The sequence below is a fragment of the Bidens hawaiensis genome, unplaced genomic scaffold (genome assembly GCF_021521415.1).
Source record: "Bidens hawaiensis isolate Kalapana, Puna unplaced genomic scaffold, B.hawaiensis_p1.1 tig00010796_1, whole genome shotgun sequence".
In the NCBI taxonomy this organism is placed as follows: domain Eukaryota; kingdom Viridiplantae; phylum Streptophyta; class Magnoliopsida; order Asterales; family Asteraceae; genus Bidens; species Bidens hawaiensis.
This window is the reverse complement of record NW_027491829.1, coordinates 200,734-221,742: the sequence shown is the minus strand read 5'-3', so window position 1 is coordinate 221,742 and position 21,009 is coordinate 200,734. Positions and strand designations below refer to the sequence as shown.

The 21,009-nt window shown below is 37.3% G+C and overlaps 2 protein-coding genes and 1 pseudogene across 5 annotated transcripts; 2 read left to right on the top strand and 1 right to left on the bottom strand.

Moving 5' to 3' along the window:
- Positions 1-5,374: 5,374 nt before the first annotated feature.
- Positions 5,375-6,940, top strand: LOC143536404 (E3 ubiquitin-protein ligase At3g02290-like). 2 transcript variants are annotated; one of them, XM_077030407.1, is made up of 4 exons: positions 5,375-5,748; positions 5,835-6,276; positions 6,350-6,459; positions 6,753-6,940. In XM_077030407.1, exons 1-4 carry the CDS (start codon positions 5,671-5,673, stop codon positions 6,783-6,785), a joined length of 663 nt encoding a protein of 220 aa, XP_076886522.1. In that variant the 5' UTR covers positions 5,375-5,670; the 3' UTR covers positions 6,786-6,940. The 2 variants fall into 2 exon arrangements, with proteins under 2 accessions (XP_076886522.1, XP_076886521.1); XM_077030406.1 differs by having other exon boundaries at positions 5,377-5,744.
- A 154-nt stretch (positions 6,941-7,094) lies between these two features.
- LOC143536405 (uncharacterized) lies at positions 7,095-8,858 on the bottom strand (annotated as a pseudogene). Its single transcript, XR_013135878.1, has 6 exons — positions 8,700-8,858; positions 8,508-8,627; positions 7,832-7,875; positions 7,633-7,758; positions 7,407-7,548; positions 7,095-7,317 (listed from the first exon to the last, which is right to left on the bottom strand). The product of XR_013135878.1 is annotated as an uncharacterized LOC143536405 (transcript).
- Positions 8,859-18,009: 9,151 nt separating this feature from the next.
- On the top strand, positions 18,010-20,404 carry LOC143536403 (ultraviolet-B receptor UVR8-like). 2 transcript variants are annotated; one of them, XM_077030405.1, is made up of 8 exons: positions 18,010-18,299; positions 18,462-18,655; positions 18,836-18,883; positions 18,966-19,038; positions 19,132-19,303; positions 19,377-19,808; positions 19,896-20,087; positions 20,175-20,404. In XM_077030405.1, the coding sequence occupies exons 1-8, from the start codon at positions 18,047-18,049 to the stop codon at positions 20,182-20,184; spliced, it is 1,374 nt and encodes a 457-aa protein (XP_076886520.1). In that variant the 5' UTR covers positions 18,010-18,046; the 3' UTR covers positions 20,185-20,404. The 2 variants fall into 2 exon arrangements, with proteins under 2 accessions (XP_076886520.1, XP_076886519.1); XM_077030404.1 differs by having other exon boundaries at positions 20,170-20,404.
- The last annotated feature ends 605 nt before the right edge of the window (positions 20,405-21,009 follow it).

Sequence of the window (21,009 nt, the reverse complement as noted above, 5' to 3'; positions counted from 1 at the left end):
TAACCAGTGCCGTGTGTTAGCGAGCGTGGATGCCTAAGGTTTAACCGGTTAGTAAGTCTGTAGTTGACACATGATAGTTTATCTGTTATGTGCATGAGGTTGCTGTTAGTTTGCTTACTTGAATTCCCGGGTGTGATTTGCTTTGTTTGACTGATAGAATACTTGATTAATTGTTCGTTTAGTATAAAACCCAAATCCATTGGCTAGTATGATCAACACTGTTAACTAAGTTACTTCATAAGTTTAGGAATTGATTTCACTGCACACTGACCACATACTCCTCGTGGTTCGACACCCTACTTACCCTAACTTGCTTAGGTGATCAGGACACTGATTTACTTGTTTTTGACTAGATAGCGACAGTCTAGCATCAAAGGTAAACCGACAATCTCAGTCATTGTAATCAATGCTCGATTCACTTGGAAATGATTTAATGGCACACTAGCACGTTTATGGTTGATATATGCTTTGATATGATTTGATTGATTACCATCACATGTGTTGTTTGCGTATTTAATATTTATCATTTATTATTTATTTATTAAATAATTATTTGTTGTGTCAAAATTGGTGATCATCTCACTCAACTTTATATTGACAAACTCCATTTTCTACGCATATACAGGATGCTTTGTATTGAAGATTGAAGTTGGACACTTAGGCAAGACCTTAGGATATAAACAAGATAATCATTATTTGAGCTTACATTTATGTATTTAAATTGTTTGTTATATTTGGATATTGTGTGTATTCTTTCAGTAAAATAATTCATTAGATATTGTCACCTTTTATGTATGATAGCATCTTCGAGCTGTAAGCAATCGGATCACGCCTCGGTATTTCCGCCTTAGGTTGGGGTGTGACATGCCTGACTCGTATTTTAGTGGAATAATTGGATCCTGAAGAATGTGGGTTTCGTAGCTTGGAGAGCTGTAATCAATAGATTACCTACTCTAGACGTATTGGCGAGAAGAAACATCCCGGTAATTTCTACGGTTTGTCCGGTATGTAAGAAGGATGAGGACTCGGTCGAACATGTTTTTGTTTCATGTGAGTTTGCTCAAATGACGTGGTGTTTGATCTCCCAATGGTGTAAGGTACCTCCGACTTTTGCTTTTTGTGTTCGGGATTTGGTTGAGTTGTATAAATTTTCTACGTTACCTAAAGCAAAAGCGAAAGTGTTCCATGCGGTTTGTTTAATCACGATGTGGTGCCTTTGGAAGAAACGGAACACCTAGTCCACAATGGGAAGCCGATTAACCTTCAATGCTTGATTGAAGAGATTAAAGCTCTTGGTTATCTATGGATCAAGCATAGGTCTAAAAGGAAAGGTTTAGCGTGGGAGGACTGGACCAGGTTTCGGTTGTAATAAGTCGTTGTTCTTGTTCTTGTTGTTTGGTGGTGGGCCTTGGTCATGTCAAGCCCGGTTTTCTCTTGTAATTGTAATTGGCGGTGCTAGCTTTTTGCTAGTATATTAATAAAAATTTTGTTTGCCTTTCAAAAAAAAAAAGTGGGACGTTCAACTCATCAAAGGTTCACCAATGGAAGTGATTTAAGCACTAGAGGGGAAACAATTTTCTACAACTAACCTCGTACAAAGTGAGTTTTCATGACAAATCCTTTTTTATTTAATCATATATCTTTTTAAAAGAAATACATACTAATAAGTAATCGTGACAACGGAAAGTTGGTGAGTTCTCGTACAAATCAAAATAATAGTTACCAAGTTTGAATGTTTTAAAGTTGTTTAGCAAATTAGGTAGAATACCTAATTAAGCTCTAACGCATAAAGTTTTAAAGACATAATTTTAATCATTCTGAAATTTTTATGAATCAACCATGAAGACCTTCCAATGATACTCTTTTGGCTGAAGTAGAAGTTATAAAGAAAGTAGTTGGTAAATATATATAAATAAAAAACAAAAATAATAAAAAAGTTATCTAAAATTAGACGTGCATGTGAAAAAGATAGTAACACTAGTAAACAGAAAGCTACTACCGTAAAAATTTTAATTTATTTTATTTTATCGTTGCGTGTTATGTTTGCGTTATTTTAATTATGTTTTATATTAGTTTCATTAACGTATACTATGCTTTACATTAACGTACTTTCTGTTAATGAATGTTTTGAAATTTCTTGTCAGAAAAAGGTGTTAAACTAAATCACCCATTATTATCTTTAGAAAAATGTCAAAAGAGAAATACACATATACCGCCATATTTAGCTTAAGGTGATTATGAAATAGGTGCACCTACCAGAAATAACCAAGAAAAGGACAAGGAAAAAAATAGACACCAAGTTGGAAATCTAGTGAATATGTGTTTTTTCACTTATCTGGACACAAATAATTATTTGTATTGCTATAAATATAACTATTATTTGTACATTCGTATTATTTTATATGACAGACCCAAAACTACACTATCATGTTCAGTTTTTCTCGATACCTAAATGCCTCTTAACTTGAAATTTGGATTTTTGATTTAGATGGAATCAAGCCACATAAATAAGGATTACTTGTTGCAACTCGTAAAAAGAAGAGCTTTAATGAGTTTTTGAAGTAATAGTAACGACACAAAAATGTAATCCGCCATTTTGTATTCATTTAAAAAAAACAAACTAAAATGGAATTAATCGAATTTGAAACTCGTTTCTTGCCTTTTATTTCATTTTTCAAATACATGTATTAATGTATAGATCGATCTTTAGTTAAATAAATTTTAAAAAAAAAACTCACAAGTCATTGTTCAAAAATTTACTATATTATCAACATAACAGTCAGGGGCAGGTCCAGCATAGGTTGAGGGGTAGTCCATGCTATCCCTCAACTTTCTTGGCGAATTAACATTTTTAGTGCCAAAAAGAAATATATTTCTTTTTCGTTTTATGCATTAGTTACTTCTAAACAAAAAAATTTTAGACTACGCTACCACTCAAATTATTTTCTTTTAGATCCGTCATTGATAACATTGGTAAGTAGTTTATAACCATGATTAGCATTGAAATATTTATTTGTTTTGCTATTGAAAATTAAGAGAGGGGTGTTCTCACCAAATTGGATTGAAAGCAACAACATAGTTATTAAAACTTAAAAGAGACGAAAAAGATATATATACCACTTGCGGTCATCGAGTCATTTCGGCTTTGTCGGTGTCAACTTTACAATCTCATTCCAACAAATTTAGAAAAATGACAATAATAACCCCTTCTATGAATAAGGTGATTCGTTGCAATAATGGAAGGTGTAACCTACTACACTATTTGTTTTATCATATTGTTTTTGCATGGTTGAATCATTGTTAACACTGATTTGACGAAGTAACAAAACATTTATTTAATAAAAAACAAAATATTTATCAAAACAGGCGTACTAGAAATTATTGGGGGCCTTAAGTTATTTTCTTGTTATTTAAATTTGAGCATTTTTTTCTAGAGATGTTTAAATATACAAATCAATTTTAAACAGTGAATAGTACCAATTAGATAATGTACTTATATGTGGTATACCGTATATGATGTTAAGCAAACCCCTAACCAAGATGTATTTAGGTCATGATTAACTTCTGAATTTATGATGTAGTAGTAGATTTGAGAGAGATATTGAGTTAGATATGGCAAAGTTAACAGTGTAAAGTTATGATATATTGATATATATATCGCATGGTTATAATATATAGCTCTATAAATAGAGAGATGTGATCGCGTCTAGCCGTCTACCTGTGTGTTGCCAGAGGGGAAGAGGGGGGGGGGGGTGACTTTAACATGTCACCATCTTAGTACATTCCATGTGTAATCTTGTGGATCACTCATTTACTTTTGTAGCTGTTGATCGTGATTGTCCTTTTATCTCTATCTGGTAAATGCGATTCCCTTGTCTTGTAGATGTGATATTTGGGGTGTTACCCCTGCATATGACAACTTTAAGGAATAAATGGTGAGAATCAAATAAAAAAAACTCTCAACAAGAATACATACACATACAATCGAGTTAGATTTCAAAAAGGTGGAATTCTTTGGTTGGAAGGCGGTCATGTGTAGGCTTCAACAAGAGACACACTCGTGAAGAGGGAAATCAACTCAACTGACCGGCATGTGTTTGGTATGGGCACGAAGAGGAGTCGAATAGCCACCTGTTTCATTCCTATGGTTTAGCCAAAGAAGTGCACTTTGGCAATTGTCAGTTACCAAAACAGAGACGATAAAAGTTTTGCTCATTTTTTCCAAATTCCCTACATGTTGATAAACCAAGAAAGAATTACTCCATACGATCAAAGTGGCAACACTATGGTCTTCACTTAGACAGGAAAAGAAAAGGTTTTCAACAATCAAAACTCGCATTCGTCAAAAGTCATAGACCAAATAAAATTGAACACATTTGTATGGATAAAAAACAAGGCAAAAACAAAACTAGTAGATTGGTTTTACTGGTGTAATTCCGATGCATAACATGTCAAACAGTTAGGCCGATTTGTTCTCTTTGCCTAGCACCTTGCTAGTGCAAGTTGTATTTCCATATTAATCGTCGTAAAGAAAAAACGGGTACTCAACGATCGTTATATCAGAACAAAAGTTTACGGCCGGCTTGATTTTCTACTTAAAATTGATTTTATAGTTACTAAATCTTTATATAAATCTGTAACCTGCTCCAATACTAGAAAACTTATTTAAGCTTATTATAAGTTTGCCCAATGCCGAAAGTAAAATAAATAATGTATATTTTGTAAAAGATAAGTTTGTATGTATATGACCCCATAGACATACATAAAAGATGAATAATAATATTTCATTTAATTTAATTTCATTTCATTTCATTTCATTTGATAGCGCGTAGTCTTTGTCGCCGTAAAATCCAAATAAATGCTCAACAATTTGCCGTAATCATCTGATTGATATATATGCTATGATATCACACATCACAATCCCAAATTATCAATCAAACTTCCAGATTTCTGCTTTTAATCAAATCATCAACCTCTCTCACTCATATAAGGTACCCTAATTTCTCATAATATATTCTTAATTGTTGTGATTAATTGATTCATTCAAGATTATTAGATTTTAATGGGTTTTTCTGGGTCGATGTTCATTTCCTTCTTGAATTTGTTTGCAAGATTTAAAATCAATTCAAAAGGGTTTAATTTTAGATTGACTTTTGGCATAAAAACGCTAACTTGTTTCATACCCAATCTGGGTATTAAGGAATTAAGATCAAGTTTCAATTTTTTTGACCTAGTTGTGCTTTGTGGTTACAACAAGTATACTATTTATTATTTATTTTAGGGTTTTTCATTATTGAAATTTGATAACTTTTATGGGTTTTTGAAATCTTTTAAAGGGGTCATTTACTGAAGATTAACATGTTGATTTATTACTGGATTTGCAACTGTATGCTCTGTTTCTTGTTTCTTGATTTTGCAATGTTGAATGAACAATCTTTTATAAATGTGTACATGTTTTGTTGCAGGTGGCGAAGCATATTTGAATCAGTAATCACTTGACTAATTCACGCGTATACAGAGAGGGTTTACTGGTCCGCAGAGCCGTTAACATTTCTGCGAGCCTCAAGTCCTCTCTCAGTTTTGGTATAAAATCTTATTAGCAGTTAACCTGCATTAAAGGTATCATCATGGGTGCTGTTTGTTGCTGCTTGCATAACGACTGTGAAGATTATGTTAATCCCAACAGTTCTGTATACCGAAACTGCATTTGCCTTCGATGCTTTCTTCAGAATTTCTTATATTTGGTATGTGATAACTAATAAGTGTTTATGAAAAGTCTCCTAATTTGTTATTAAGTTTATGGAATTTATTATATGTTTTTGTTTGAATAATAGTACACATCATTATTTCAAAGAGGAGATGAGCATGTGAGGCTTCAGAGCCCTTCATCAATGCAAGGGACAGCATCTTTTAACTCATCGGCATCACTTGATAGCTCACTATCTGGTGTTTATCGGGCCCCGCCAAGACCTTTACCGTATGATGTTGACCCGAGGTATATTTGTCTTCAAAGAGACGGACTGGTTTCAAGACGGGAAAAAGGGTCGAGTCCGTCACTGGAAGAAGGCGACCTGTTAAGAGGAAGTGACAGTGATATGGAGACGGATCCGTTATGTGCTGGAAGCAAATGGAATAATAACTCGACTTGTGAAGACGAAACAAAAGGGTCCTACACAAAGTCTTCCATTAAGCTTTTATCTCCAAAAGAGGCAACTGGATTTGCACATATTCTATCACCGTCTGAAGATGAAGACGTGTGTCCAACATGTCTTGAAGGTGACTTCTGGAATAATTATCTACCTTTTATAATATATACACTTATCGTTGTTTTTTGTATTCTTTATTGCAGAATACACTACAGAAAACCCTAAGATAATTACAAAGTGTTCGCACCATTTTCACCTCAGTTGCATATACGAGTGGATGGAAAGAAGTGAAAACTGCCCTGTTTGTGGCAAGGTAAAAGTTTCTTATATATGTTTATGTGCTTGAATGCAACTGTCTGTGAGTAAATACAAAGCATAGTGAGGACCAGGGCCACCCCCCGCCCCTGCGCATTAGTGTAAATTTACCTGTGTTTCGCCCGAAATTTTTTGTACGTAGGGTAAACTTACCCGTTTTCAACCAAAAAATTGAGCCTTCCCCCTGTGCGCCTGTTTATGAAATTTTTTATACATTTGAACCCACCCCCTAGCGTTCTTGTCCAAGCTTCGCCACTGAGTAAATATTTGTGGATGTTTTGGCTTCTGTAGGTGATGGCATTTGATGAGACTATTGAGGCTTAATCTGAGACCCGTAAAGAAATGAATACAATTAAGAGATCAAGACAACAGCTTGTAAATTCATTGTGAATACCCACATGTTATCAAGTGTTCTTTCATGTAAAAAAATTGGAAAATTGCTCGATTTTAGTTTCGTCACAGGCTGTTTTTTCTTATGATGAATATTGTTTCTTTTTTCTTGTTATAATATATTTTATGTTCTCTTCAAAGGTGTCCCAAGCTACTCATAAGTTATTGTAGAAGTTTCTTGCATAATACATGCCTGTCACAGGTAAAATGAGCTTATATTCTTGTGAAATACATATCAATTTTGATTTTGTAAAGTAGTTTGTTTAAATATCAATTGTCAAACAGAACACAATCCCATGAGTACCAAATTTATTAAAAGTGAAGTTTTCAGAAAGTGAAAGTTACACACACATGCACACATATATTGCATAAGAACAACTTAAATGACTCAGTTAGCAGCCACTTGAAAAGCTTTGAGGAATACTTCTTCAGGCTGGCCACCACTCAACTTATGCTTTCCATTAATCTGCAACAAGCAAACAGACATTCAGTTATATAACATCCTGTAACCGAAACCAAAACTGTTTTAGTAATCATATTTTCTTAGCTACATACCACATAATGAGGGACACCCGATATGTTAGCCGAGTACTTCCCGAGTTCTTCATTGATCTCCTCGAGCCCATTGTTCGGATCTTGAAGAAACTCGTCCGCTCCTTCTATACCAACTTTCCTCGCAGACTCCACAAGAAAGTCCCTGGATTTGAAACAATATTAATAAATTATGTTTCTTTTTTCCTTTCTGGACATAAAATTCATATTATAAAGTGTGAAAGATTACCTGTCATTAATAAACTTCCCCTGTGTGAAATACCCACTCATTAACTCCTCCACAAGATTATGCTGCTTATCAAGCCCCTGCTTCCCTGCAAAAAGTATGAGCCTGTGGCTATCCAGGGAACTTCCTCTGTTTCCCAAATAAAACACATTAAATGAGCTCTTTAAGTAATTATAATTCAGACCGCGATAAGAGAACTTACGTTAGGCCAAACACATCATAATCCAATCCAAGTCCCTTAAAAACCTGCAATAAACGTGTGTTCGTTCATTTAACTTTAACCGAACATGAACATATGATCAAACACATTTTTTTGTTCGTGTTCGTTCATTAAGAAAATGGGCATGTTTGTGCTCGTGCGTTTAAAACCTAAAAGAAAAGTTCATAAACGTAAACGAACATAAACAGACTTTAATGAACATAAATAAACGCAAATGACCATAACTGACTAAGCATAAACGAAAACAAATGAGCATAAGTTTGCATTAACGAACACAAACGAGCAAGTCTAATGCATCACAATTTATCCAAAAACACATCTAAATTAGGTTAAATTTACATGATTTATTCAAAATATTCATCATGATTAGTGGTTTAAATGAGTTTGTGGTGTGTTTGTATTTGCGTAAATATAACTACTTGTGTATTTATTAAAAATTAAGCGTACATAAATGAACGAACATAAACGGACGTTCAAGAACATAAACAAACGAACAATAGGTGTGTTCATATTCATTTGTTTAACTAAATAAACAAACATAAACGAACTTCCCACCGAACAGACCATGAACGTTCGGTTCGTTTACAGGCTGTATATTATCATCCGAATAACATAAAATTAGAAGTGAATATAAGAAAGAGAAGGCAAAGTGAGATACCTGAGTCATACGGGCAAGTATTTGATCAGCACGAGAACCGAACTTGTTTTTGTAGAAATCTTTCTTGTTAATTCCTTCTTTAGGTGCAGAAGGGTCAAGCAAGTAAGGGTGCCAATTAATCTGCAGAAATGATGGAATAAACGAAACCGAACAAAACAGCTTAAAGTAAGGATAAATGGAGAGAATTCGAACCTCGAAATCGTATTGGTCCTTCGATGAAGCTAAAGCTTTGTCTAGATTTTTTTTGCCCACAAATCACCATGGGCATACACTGTCTGAAGTCACATCAATCTTGATGAACTTCTTCTCTGCATTAGTTGCTGATTGAGCCATTATTTTGGTGTATTTCTGAACATAAATTACTGGTCAATTAACATGGTTTATTAATAATTTCTCATTCCAAACAGACTCGCTTTTTAACGGGTAATTACGGTTAGGAATGAGCATTTGGTACCGTACCGATAGATTTTGTACCCACTTTTCTAGAAATTCAGTATCATTATTTTCGGTACATGTACCTGTACCGATAGCACACTTTTCTAGAAATTATGTATTAGTAGGTACGGGTTCGGTACTGATCTCATCCCTAGTTACGGTAAATCACTTAAAACGGAACAAAGGCGAGTAATAATATGATCATGAAGGTGAAATCTGTAACTGATTATTGTGAAGATAAAAACAGCATATGGTGATGATAAAGATTGAGAGAGAAAGACTTACCTAGAAATATGTTGTGCAGTTGAAAGTTGATGAATTGAATACAGAGATACAAAGGGATTGGTTGTGGGGTATAAATACGTTCATTGTCAACTACTTTACCTACCACCATAGCCGGCCGTGGACTGCAAACTGGCTAATAAAATATAGGGACTTAAGTGGTACTCCTGTAAATTTGAAGGGGTTAACGTTCAAATTACTTAACCAGTAGGACTTTTAACCTTTGACTTTTAAATAAGGAAAAATTATCAAAAGGGTCATAGTTTTCCTTTTGTTTTTTTTACACAATTGAAAAAAAAATAAATAAATGCATTTAATCTCTTCTCTTTATATAATAAAAGAATGGATTTTTTGCAACCTATATTTTACAATGCATAAGAGCTCTTTATTTTGCCACATCGCATTAGGAGGCATAATTTTATCCACATGGCATGACTAATAATCAGAGGCATCAAATTAAAATCACATGGGATCCGATTGTATCTTTTAACCCAGCCCGGATTACCAATAACAATCTTGCTACTGCTTAATCTCTCACAAACCCTATCACAACCATCAGTCATCTCTAAATCAGTAATCTTCTCAATTCAAACAGATTAATCAACACATGTTCTGTGCTTCAATTCTGCAATAATTAATCATATTCATTATCAATTGAATGTTTCTTCATGTTATGTTGTACGATTTCTCCATTAATAAACCCTAATTTCTTATGAGCAATGACCCTCTAATAGATCCTAATTCTGATGAACAGGTACAGCCATGCAGGTGCCTTTTTCTGCAACATTAACTTAGTATATCATCGTTCGATCTCTTCTACAAGGTATGTAATATGATTTTGGTTGTATCAATTTTTCGATTTTTCAATTGATTGACTAATTACATTTTTTGGATTGTTTATCGTTTTTTTAGGCGAATTCTGATATTTTTTTCTCCCTAAAATCAGTAAATTTTATGATTGGCAAAACATGGTTGATATTGTTTTGAACCTGACTAATAATTCGGAATTATCTGAGACTACGGATTAACATTTTTGCATGGTTATATTGAGAATTCTAGCAATCTTTGAAATCAGTAGAGATCAAATTGTGGAAGATGAAGAATCTGAATGTATGTTTCTCGTGAGTGTTGTATCAGGAGCAAATCGTTTGTATTGTTACATGTAAATTTGTGGGTGGGTGGATGTTATTTTTATGGCCTGAATAAGATTTTAAATTTGATTAAACTAAAATAATAATGCTTTCTTTGTTTTTGTAGTACGGTAAACGGGCATTAGATAATTTCTTTTCACATTAAAACATTCGCTGCTTCTATAGATGTCTTAGTTTCTTATTAGAATCTATATTGAATGATTTATGTAAGATGATCTGGGATTGCCACTTTCCTCTCACTGCTTCTATAGAGTTAAGTATGTGAAGAGGTAGGTCCCAGCAGAGCCCAGTTGGACCCGCAAGACTCACCTCAAAGAGGGACGTCTGCGCAGTTGAACCCGCAAGACTCACCTTCAACAGGGACGTCTGCGCAAAGGCTAAACTCGCAAGACTCACCTTGAAGAGAGACGTCTGCGCAGAAACCAACTGGATCCGCAGGACCCACCATGCTCAGAGACGTGACGTCCTTATGCGCAGTACGCAAGCTGTTTCCGCAGGAAAAGCCTCCCAATGGTCGACGTACTTCGCCTGTTCCCGCAGCAACGGATACTAGCCATCAGGGAAGGCTACCCGCGCAGCAAGGCTACACGCACAAGGCACTTAACTCTTAAATAATTCAGTAATGTCACCTGAAGAGGAGATGAGCAAGCCGGGAACACTCCCGCACAAAGCCGGGAAAACTCCCGCCCAAATGAGCCAGTCCGTACGATACTGGAGGATCTTTTGTACTGTACCTGACGAGGTATGGACAAAATATCTGACCAAAGATACGACAGCTCACTGACAACAGTATGGCGAGCAGCACGCTCTTGTACTGTATGTCACTATTAGCCGCTGCCTACTCACCAACCTGTCGGAGGACGTGCATAGCCTGCAGTTGGTGGAACAGGAATAGTACACAGCCGGCCTGGTCACTATCAGCCGCTACCTACCCACCAACCACCAGCATGGCATGTGCGTAGCCCACAGTTGGCAGAACAGGAACACTATTCAGCCGGCTGTACCTGCTTGGAAACCTACCTTCGGCTATAAATACTCCAACACCTTGGAACGGTATTATCATCTTACATCTGATCTTATCTCATATCTCATATCTTGATATATTACCTGATATATGCTCTAGTCATTCTCTTAATATACACTTATATTCAAGAGCAATCTAGTCTGATTCTCACGCCGGAGGGTGGTCACAAGGAGGTACCCCCCCTTCTCAGTGACGAGCTCACGGTGTCTGTTTTGCAGGTCATCAGAAGAACCATCTTTGCCGGAACCAACCTTCGTGGGAAACATCTATTTAACCCCCAGATTATCCGTAATCTGCCCGGGGTCAATTAGTGTTTCTTCATTGGCACAATCCGTGCATAAAAGCTAGAACTTAATTCTTTTTCAGTTTTTTCAAACTTCTGGAAAGATGGTTAAGGTTACTCCGTTGCCAAGGCCAACGAGTGACCAAGAAACCCCGGTAACCACAACCCCAGCCACTGGGGGGAACACCGGCAAGTACACAATATTTACGAACACTACCCCGGTTACCCAAGCCGGGGCAAGTGCAGTAAATTTTACGAACACTACCCCGGTTACCCAAGCCGGGGCAAGTGTAGTAAATAATCATCCCCTGGGATTCATTGATACCCAGGCGGAAAGACGACAGACGAGGTTCCCCCGCCAAACACTTGAACAAGTTAAAGCGTGGGCGGAAGCACGTCAGAAGAAATTCCAAGCTAAGTTGGACGAACGCTTACGTTCCATCCAACAGGCTGACGAATTTGGAAGCACTCAACAGCTCAACATGAGTAGTGAGTGCGAGTACTCGGAGGAATCCGACACTGACGCAAACCCTCGCCATAGGGCGAAAGGGAAGCGTAAGGAAACGGACTTCCAACCGAGAAGGAATTTCGAAGAAACCTTCAAACCAAGGAACGCTCACGCACCTAGTGGCGTAACGCTAAGCAGGCTAATGCGTGTAGAACCCCAGTTGGGGAAAACACGAACAAAACTGCAGCTTCAATGTCGGAGACTACATACTGCGTAAACAACGAGATTCCGAACCAAGTGCAAATCGGCTCGAAAGGCTCGATGACACTCCTAAGAACATGGAAGGGAGCTCAATTACACAGTCTGCATGTAGATCAATTCCAAACTTGTAAAAGAAAAGGCCCAGAGCTACTTCTAATGGAAATGATTCTCCTTATCACATTGACGCTGATGATCTTACATTTATACTTATTAACTTTCCACACTGATATGCCGGTCTTCACCGCATACATAAGTGGGGAAGTAAGTCGTTGCGTGTGGAAGGCGGCAAAACCCGCATAAACACAAAAAAACGGCAACCTTCACGCAGGTCAGTTATAGGTGAAGTTCAGTCATCCCACTAAATGAAAGTGCCGGTCCTAACCGCACAAATCATGATAGAGGAAACCGAACTAACCTATTGACAACCGTGCGTCGAACGGTTAATTTATTCAAAACACTGATATGCCGGTCTTCACCGCATACATAAATAAGTGAAGTCGTTGCGTGTGGAAGGCGGCAAAACCCGCATAAACACAAAAAACGGCAAACCTTCACGCAGGTCAGTCATAGGTAAAGTTTGGTCATCCCACTAAATGAAAGTGACGGTCTTACCCGCACAAATCATGATAGAGGAAACCGAACTAACCTATTGACAACCGCGCGTCGAACGGTTAATTTATTCAAAACACCGATGCCGGTTTTCACCGCATAAGTGTGAAGAAATCGTTGCGTGTGGAAGGCGGCAAAACCCGCGTAAGCACAAAAAACGGCAAACCTTCACGCAGGTCAGTCATAGGTAAAGTTTGGTCATCCCACTAAATGAAAGTGACGGTCTTACCCTCACAAATCATGATAGAGGAAACCGAACTAACCTATTGACAACCGCGCGTCGAACGGTTAATTTATTCAAAACACTGATGCCGGTTTTCACCGCATAAGTGTGAAGAAATCGTTGCGTGTGGACGGCGGCAAAACCCGCGTAAGCACAAAAAACAGCTGACAACCTTCACGCAGGTTAGTTATAGGTGAAGTTCAGTCATTCCACTAAATGAAAGTGCCGGTCCTAACCGCACAAATCATGATAGAGGAAACCGAACTAACCTATTGACAACCGCGCGTCGAACGGTTAACTTGTTCAAAACACTTGGAAAATTGCTAAATTAAACTAAAGTATGCGTGAGCAAGTCATACAACGTTTACAACGCAAGTCAAAAAGATTCAAAAGTAAGCGGGACTATACCCCTTACCTTGGCAACCAAGTAACTATAAGACAGGTGCGAGTACAGTGTTAAGGCAAAACCATTCACATACTTAGCACCTGCAGGGAATTGAAGCCAAAGATACCTCGGCAACCAAGTAACTATAAGACGGGTGCGGGTACAGTGTCAAGGCAAAACCCTTCACATACTTAGCACCCGCAGGGAATTGAAGCCAGGAATACCTTGGAAGTAAAGTAACTATAAGACGAGTGCGGGTACAGTGTCAAGGCGAAACCCTTCACATACCTAGCACTCCGCAGGGAATTGAAACCAAGAAGGATCTTCTGGGCCATGCTTGCGGAAACGGGAATAACATCCCCGCATAGCGGGAACGTCGAGAACTAGATTGTTTGAAGCTCCAAGATGGAATTGGTTGTTTTAACATAATTGATCACTATGTTCAAAACTACCAAAACCTCAGGGAGAATCTATACAAGTGGAACTCAACGCTCCTGACTTGCGAGGAGGTTACAGACCTACCCGCATCATACCCAAAGATCAAGCAGAAAAGTCGGGAATTTCTGCACGTGACATTAGGACTTCCGCGGGAAGAATCCCCATGGAAAACCTTAAAACTAAACCCTTTTCAAAACCCTTTGGTTAAGTCCAAAAGTTCACCTCACTTATTAACAATTCATGAGAAGAACATTGGACTGGGGGGACTTGAAGAGGTAGGTCCCAGCAGAGCCCAGTTGGACCCGCAAGACTCACCTCAAAGAGGGACGTCTGCGCAGTTGAACCCGCAAGACTCACCTTCAACAGGGACGTCTGCGCAAAGGCTAAACTCGCAAGACTCACCTTGAAGAGAGACGTCTGCGCAGAAACCAACTGGATCCGCATGACCCACCATGCTCAGAGACGTGACGTCCTTATGCGCAGTACGCAAGCTGTTCCCGCAGGAAAAGCCTCCCAATGGTCGACGTACTCCGCCTGTTCCCGCAGCAACGGATACTAGCCATCAGGGAAGGCTACCCGCGCAGCAAGGCTACACGCACAAGGCACTTAACTCTTAAATAATTCAGTAATGTCACCTGAAGAGGAGATGAGCAAGCCGGGAACACTCCCGCACAAAGCCGGGAAAACTCCCGCCCAAATGAGCCAGTCCGTACGATACTGGAGGATCTTTTGTACTGTACATGACGAGGTATGGACAAAATATCTGACCAAAGATACGACAGCTCACTGACAACAGTATGGCGAGCAGCACGCTCTTGTACTGTATGTCACTATTAGCCGCTGCCTACTCACCAACCTGTCGGAGGACGTGCATAGCCTGCAGTTGGTGGAACAGGAATAGTACACAGCCGGCCTGGTCACTATCAGCCGCTGCCTACCCACCAACCACCAGCATGGCATGTGCGTAGCCCACAGTTGGCAGAACAGGAACACTATTCAGCCGGCTGTACCTGCTTGGAAACATACCTTCGGCTATAAATACTCCAACACCTTGGAACGGTATTATCATCTTACATCTGATCTTATCTCATATCTCATATCTTGATATATTACCTGATATATGCTCTAGTCATTCTCTTAATATACACTTATATTCAAGAGCAATCTAGTCTGATTCTCACGCCGGAGGGTGGTCACAAGGAGGTACCCCCCTTCTCAGTGACGAGCTTACGGTGTCTGTTTTGCAGGTCATCAGAAGAACCATCTTTGCCGGAACCAACCTTCGTGGGAAACATCTATTTAACCCCCAGATTATCCGTAATCTGCCCGGGGTCAATTAGTGTTTATTCAGTATGTTAATTTATTTTGTAGATTATAAAAAGACCCAATCTTCAATGTTAATAGTTGGATGAATATGTGGGTTGTGAGATTGCAAGTTTATGAAAATGGGTCGATCAAGATAAGAGCATATATCATATAATTGGTTGGTACACTTATAATGCAGAGGATTGCAAGGATGACGATCGAATAATGGGAAGGTTGGTACACTTATAATAATGGACAACACAGTTGGTTGACTATGGCAAAGAAACATCAGTGTAATTCTTTTTTATAATTTGACTTAAAAAAGTCAAACTTGGTACTTTCATATTTAAAATTGATGTGGGCCATGGGTTGTGAGCATATCTAATAAAGCAGCCAAATTTAAAGTTTCACATGTCAAGCTTAGCTACACTTGCATTCCCAAACATAAAATTTCCTTTATTCAATCAAACACGAAATTTACTTAATGAAACCCCATTGACCCGTTTTATTTTTAATTCTTTTTTATAATATATGTTTCGTGTCAAAATTAAATTGATTTAAGTGTTTTATTTAACCCCTCATCTTAAAAGTGAGATTTAAACCAAATTTACCTATTTGTCTTTCAAATATGAACCTTCTAGCAGGTCTTTCTTCATGCTTGCATTGCATATTTATTAAAGCCTTCAATTGAGTGGATTGCAACTTCTGATCTTCAAGATCAAAGTGCAAAATTTGTGAAGCACCTATTTTATCTAATATAATTCAGATATTTATGTTTTAGCTTTTATTTTATTTTATTTAACAGGACCATAAGCTCATTCAAAGCCTGGGGTGACACTAAGTGTCTATTTTCATACCTCAACCTACTATGTGTGTCTGTTATAAGTATTCGGCGTGTGTTATTATTCTGGAGTTAACTAGAGCAGCTAAAAAAAAAATAAGATCGTTTTTTTTTTTCAAATTTTTTTGGAATCTATGGATGAAGGAAAAATAGAGTATTCAATTATTTTAGTGCTTCTACAAAGTAATAGAGATGATTAAATAAGACCATAGTTTATGGCTGAATTGCTGAAGTATATGTCACATTTATGTCGTAAGTTGTAAATTTGACTGCTATAATCATCTATGTTTATGTGGGTGACTGTTGTTTTGTTGTAAGTTCTAAGGTCTGTTTTTGGGCATTTGTTTGATGTTAATAAAATTACCAAATATAATCAAATTAAATATTATTTATTTCAAATTTGATAGGTGTTTTGGTTCTTGGTAGATTTGATAATCATGTTTTGATTATCAGCTACCAATTATTTATAATAAAACAAAACAAACAAAAATATATAAATCCTTGCTCTTCAAAGAATCATCTCATTTAAAAAAAAAAAATTTGTTACATTTATGACCGATACCTTTCTATTTCTCTTAACAAAGCCTTCTATTTTATCATTTATATAATCAGAAAGATTATACAAATTATTAAAATAACAGAGTATCACTACGGAATCTGTCTTAAAACACTTGCATTTTTTGTAACTAGCCACATACTTGAATACCCTTCTCAAATGTTTCGGCTTGAACTAGCATTAATCTAAACCAGATAGGGTTAAAAGTGTAAATAAATAAGAGGGTTTGTAAATATAATATAAACCAAACCCAAAGGGTCTAGAAGAATCTTCGGCACACATTATTCCGATCAAGGATTCATTCATACAAACACCACCAAACGAATCCATTGCCGTTTATTATTATTATTAATCCCCCCCAAGGTCCTCGGACCTTCAACATTCATTCTTCGTCAACCCCATTGTTTAAATCTTATCCTTATTTGATCTTCTCCGGTCAAAGGTAATTCCTTTAAGCCTTTTTATTTTCAAGATTCAATCAGCATAGATTCAAATTTCATTTCTGATCATACCCAGTTTGGCTTTTTTCGTTGGGGTTATGAAAATAAGAAAATTTGACTAATTTATTGTGAAATCTTGAAAAGGGTATTTAAAAGTCCAGTCTTTTTGGTTCACAATTTGATAATTGTGTGTTTTAGGTTTTTTTGTTTTTAATTTGGGTCCATGTTTATGGATTTTGATTTAATCATAAGTGACAATGGAATGGGAATGCTTGATTGTAATATTGCATAGATTTGGTGATTTTGTTTATAATTATTTTTTTATCAAACTCTTGTATAGGTTTTCTTGTTGGGGTTAAGAAAATTTGAGTTATTTAGTGTGAAATTCTGAAAAGGGAATTTAAAAATCCAACCTTTTTGGTTTATAATTTGATAATTATGTATTTTAAGTTTTTTTTATTTGTGTTCATCTTTATGGCTTTTGATTTAATCATAAGTGGCAAGAGAATGGGAATGCATGATTGTAATATGATTATTATTATTGCTGCATATAGATTAAGTGATTTTGTTCATAATTATTTTTTATCGGGCTCTTGTATAGGGTTTTTTTTTTGTTGGGGCTAAGAAAATTTGAGTGATTTGTTGTGAAATCTTGAAAAGGGTATTTATATTTCCCATCTTTTTGTTTTACAATTTGAGAATTGTGTGTTTTAGGTTTTTTTTTTAATTTGTGTTCATTTTTGTGGATTTTGATTTATTCATAATTGACAAGTAAATGGGAATGCATGATTGTAATGTGATTTTTGCATATGGATTTAGTGATTTTCTTTATAATTAGGTGATCAGGGGCGGGATTAAATGGCGATCGATGAAATATTTGGGGAAACTCGACCGGTGCTTGTCCCGAACAAGAGTGCACTTTATGTCTGGGGTTATAATCAGTCTGGTCAAACGGGGCGAAAGTGTGAAGAACAAAGCTTAAGGATCCCGAAACAGCTTCCACCTGAACTTTTCGGGTGTCCCGCAGGAGCCAATTCACGGTGGTTAGATGTGGCTTGCGGTCGAGAGCATACTGCTGCGGTTGCCTCTGATGGGTCCCTCTTTACCTGGGGTTAGAATGTTAGACACTTCTTTACGCTTTTTTTAATATGTTAGCCACCGTAATCATCCTTCAATTTGCAAAAAAAATAAAAATCGGTTTGTGGTAACTTTTTAGTATGCTCATGTTCCTTTTAAGGTTAACTTGACTTAACTCAGTTACATGGTTGGTTAGGAGCAAATGAGTTTGGTCAGTTAGGGGACGGAACTGAAATGAGTAGAAAACATCCTAAAAAAGTGAAACTATTGCAGAACGAGCGTGTGATATCCGTGTCTTGTGGAGCACATTGTACTGCTGCTATTGCAGAGCCCCGTGAAAGCAATGGGACAAACTCTTCTAAAAAACTTTGGGTCTGGGGACAAAATCAGGTCTGTGTTCTGTTTAATACTTAACACGGATCATATAAGGAATTAATTTTTTTAAACTAAGCAACATTCTTGCAAATTCATTAAAAGCTACCTTTTAGCATTCTGGATTCGATAGTTAAAAAGTGAATTACTTTATGGTCTTTCTATGTTGTACCTACATTTTCTTTGAATCTTTTTCAGGGATCTAACCATCCACGCATATTCTGGGGAGCATTTTCTCCCGACACGGTAAACATATACCTACTTAAGCATTACAAATTAGGAAAGTATTTAATTAAAGTTTTCCTGATATATATTTTAAATCAATCAGGCTATTCGTCAAGTATCATGTGGTGCTGTGCATGTTGTGGCAGTATCAGAGGACGGTCTACTCCAAGCTTGGGGTATATATGTTAACAACTTTTGAACTTTCGTTTGTTAATTCTGTTATATTGGAACTCTTTTTTTGAAAGTTGTTACACACTGTGATTAACTAGGTTACAATGAATACGGTCTACTTGGGAGAGGTGTTACTTGTGAAGGGCTTCAGAAGGCTCGTGTTATAAACGCGTATGCTAAGTTCCTTGATGAAGCCCCCGAGCTTGTAAAGATTACACAAGTTTCATGTGGCGAGTACCACTCGGCAGCCACTTCAGAAGACGGAGAGGTGTAAGTGTATTACAAATGGACCGTTCATGAAATAGGTTTTATATATCCCTTAGATAATTATCGTTTATTGCAGTTACACTTGGGGATTGGGAAGCATGGGCCAACTTGGGCATTATTCACTCCAATCAGAGGACAAAGAGTTAATACCAAGGCGTGTGGTTGCACTTAATGGGATATTTGTGAAGGAAGTAGCTTCGGGGGGTGTGCATACATGTGCTGTGACTGCAAAAGGAGCTTTATATGCCTGGGGTGGTTGTCAATCTGGTCAACTAGGAGTGGGCCCTCAGACCGGGTACTTTTCATTGGCGGCTAGTGACTCTGGAACCATGTTCCGTAACATGCCGGTTTTGGTCCTGCCGTATGGTGTGAAACAGGTGGCTTGTGGCCATTCGCACACTCTGGTTTCGACTCAAGATGGTAGAATTCATGGGTGGGGTTATAATAGCTATGGCCAAGCGGCTAACGAGAAGTGCACTTATGCTTGGTACCCGTCTCCAGTTGACTGGTAATATATACCCCCTTCTCTCTCTCTCTTTCTCTTCTTTGACTTTGACCTTGACCTTGACTTGATGCTTTTTTGAGTTTGAAATAGGTGTGTTGGTGAAGTAAGGAAGCTGGCGGCTGGTGGCGGTCATTCAGCAGTACTTACAGATGCGTGTTCCTTGAAGGAGTTGTGTGAGTTTAGGCTTGCAGACACTGTGACTCCATGGAATGCTTCTATGATTGAAGATGTTGCTTATCGAACTGGTTCTGATGCTTTGGCGCGCCTTTGTGAGAGGTTAAGGTATATATACATTGTTATACATGTCTGACCATAAATGTCAACCTAGTAAGGAACTGTTTTCTGAACCCTTTTATCGTTGTAGGGAAGGTCGCCGTGATGGTGGAACTTGTGATTGTTAAACTAACGAAAAAGAAGCTCCTGTTATTTGTCATTCATCATTGGCTAATGTGTTTGTGTTTATATGTAGTCGTTAATGTTGTACTTCAACATTGGATGACATTAATCTGTGTATTTATTATTTAATAACATGCAGAAACATGGATCTGCTGTATTAATGTAGTAGACTCCTAATTGGTATCATGTAAACTGGTTGGTAGATACATACAGCCGTTGAAATTGATATTTAGTATATACAGTAACAGTTGTAACCTGTATTAAAAGAACGTTTTTTATACGTTTGTGTGGCCTGCAACATTTGGTCGAACATTGACTTGTTTTTGTCGTTTTCTTGTAAGTAGAGACAACAGCATTTGTAATGGCGATTATGGGTTAGGCGATGCCAACTACTCCCATTATCATTCAGCTACTTTCAGTTGCCACTAGAAAGTTAAGGTTTTGATCTTTAGATACCATTATTGGACATAGCGGCATTACTAAACCGCTTCGTACGAAAACTAATCTTCATGGCTAAAAACACCCTAGACCAAAACTTATCCGACATTACTACAAACTCTGTAGACCAAAACTTTCTAGAGTAATTTTCAATGAAATATATGAACACAAACAAGAAAGCGATATGGTTGAGTTGATCAATCAATATCACCTGACATCAACTCTTCTAAAAGAAGACCCGCTATAAATAAAAGTATCAAAACGCATTCACGCCACAGATATTCAGGTCAGCACAACAATAGAAGTGTGACTGATAATATTATTAGCATTGTTGAGGCCATATCGGATGCATATTCCAGAATGGGAGTAC

What these genes read in the sequence shown, in the direction of transcription:
- LOC143536404 (XM_077030406.1), top strand. Translation starts at nt 5,628, where the DNA reads ATGGGTGCTGTTTGTTGCTGCTTGCATAACGACTGTGAAGATTATGTT. An exon ending in TTCAGAATTTCTTATATTTG is followed by an intron (nt 5,745 to 5,834) that starts GTATGTGATAAC and finishes TTTGAATAATAG; the next exon opens with TACACATCATTATTTCAAAG. An exon ending in GTGTCCAACATGTCTTGAAG is followed by an intron (nt 6,277 to 6,349) that starts GTGACTTCTGGA and finishes TCTTTATTGCAG; the next exon opens with AATACACTACAGAAAACCCT.
- LOC143536403 (XM_077030404.1), top strand. Translation starts at nt 18,047, where the DNA reads ATGGCGATCGATGAAATATTTGGGGAAACTCGACCGGTGCTTGTCCCG. An exon ending in GAGCATTTTCTCCCGACACG is followed by an intron (nt 18,884 to 18,965) that starts GTAAACATATAC and finishes TAAATCAATCAG; the next exon opens with GCTATTCGTCAAGTATCATG. An exon ending in TACCCGTCTCCAGTTGACTG is followed by an intron (nt 19,809 to 19,895) that starts GTAATATATACC and finishes AGTTTGAAATAG; the next exon opens with GTGTGTTGGTGAAGTAAGGA.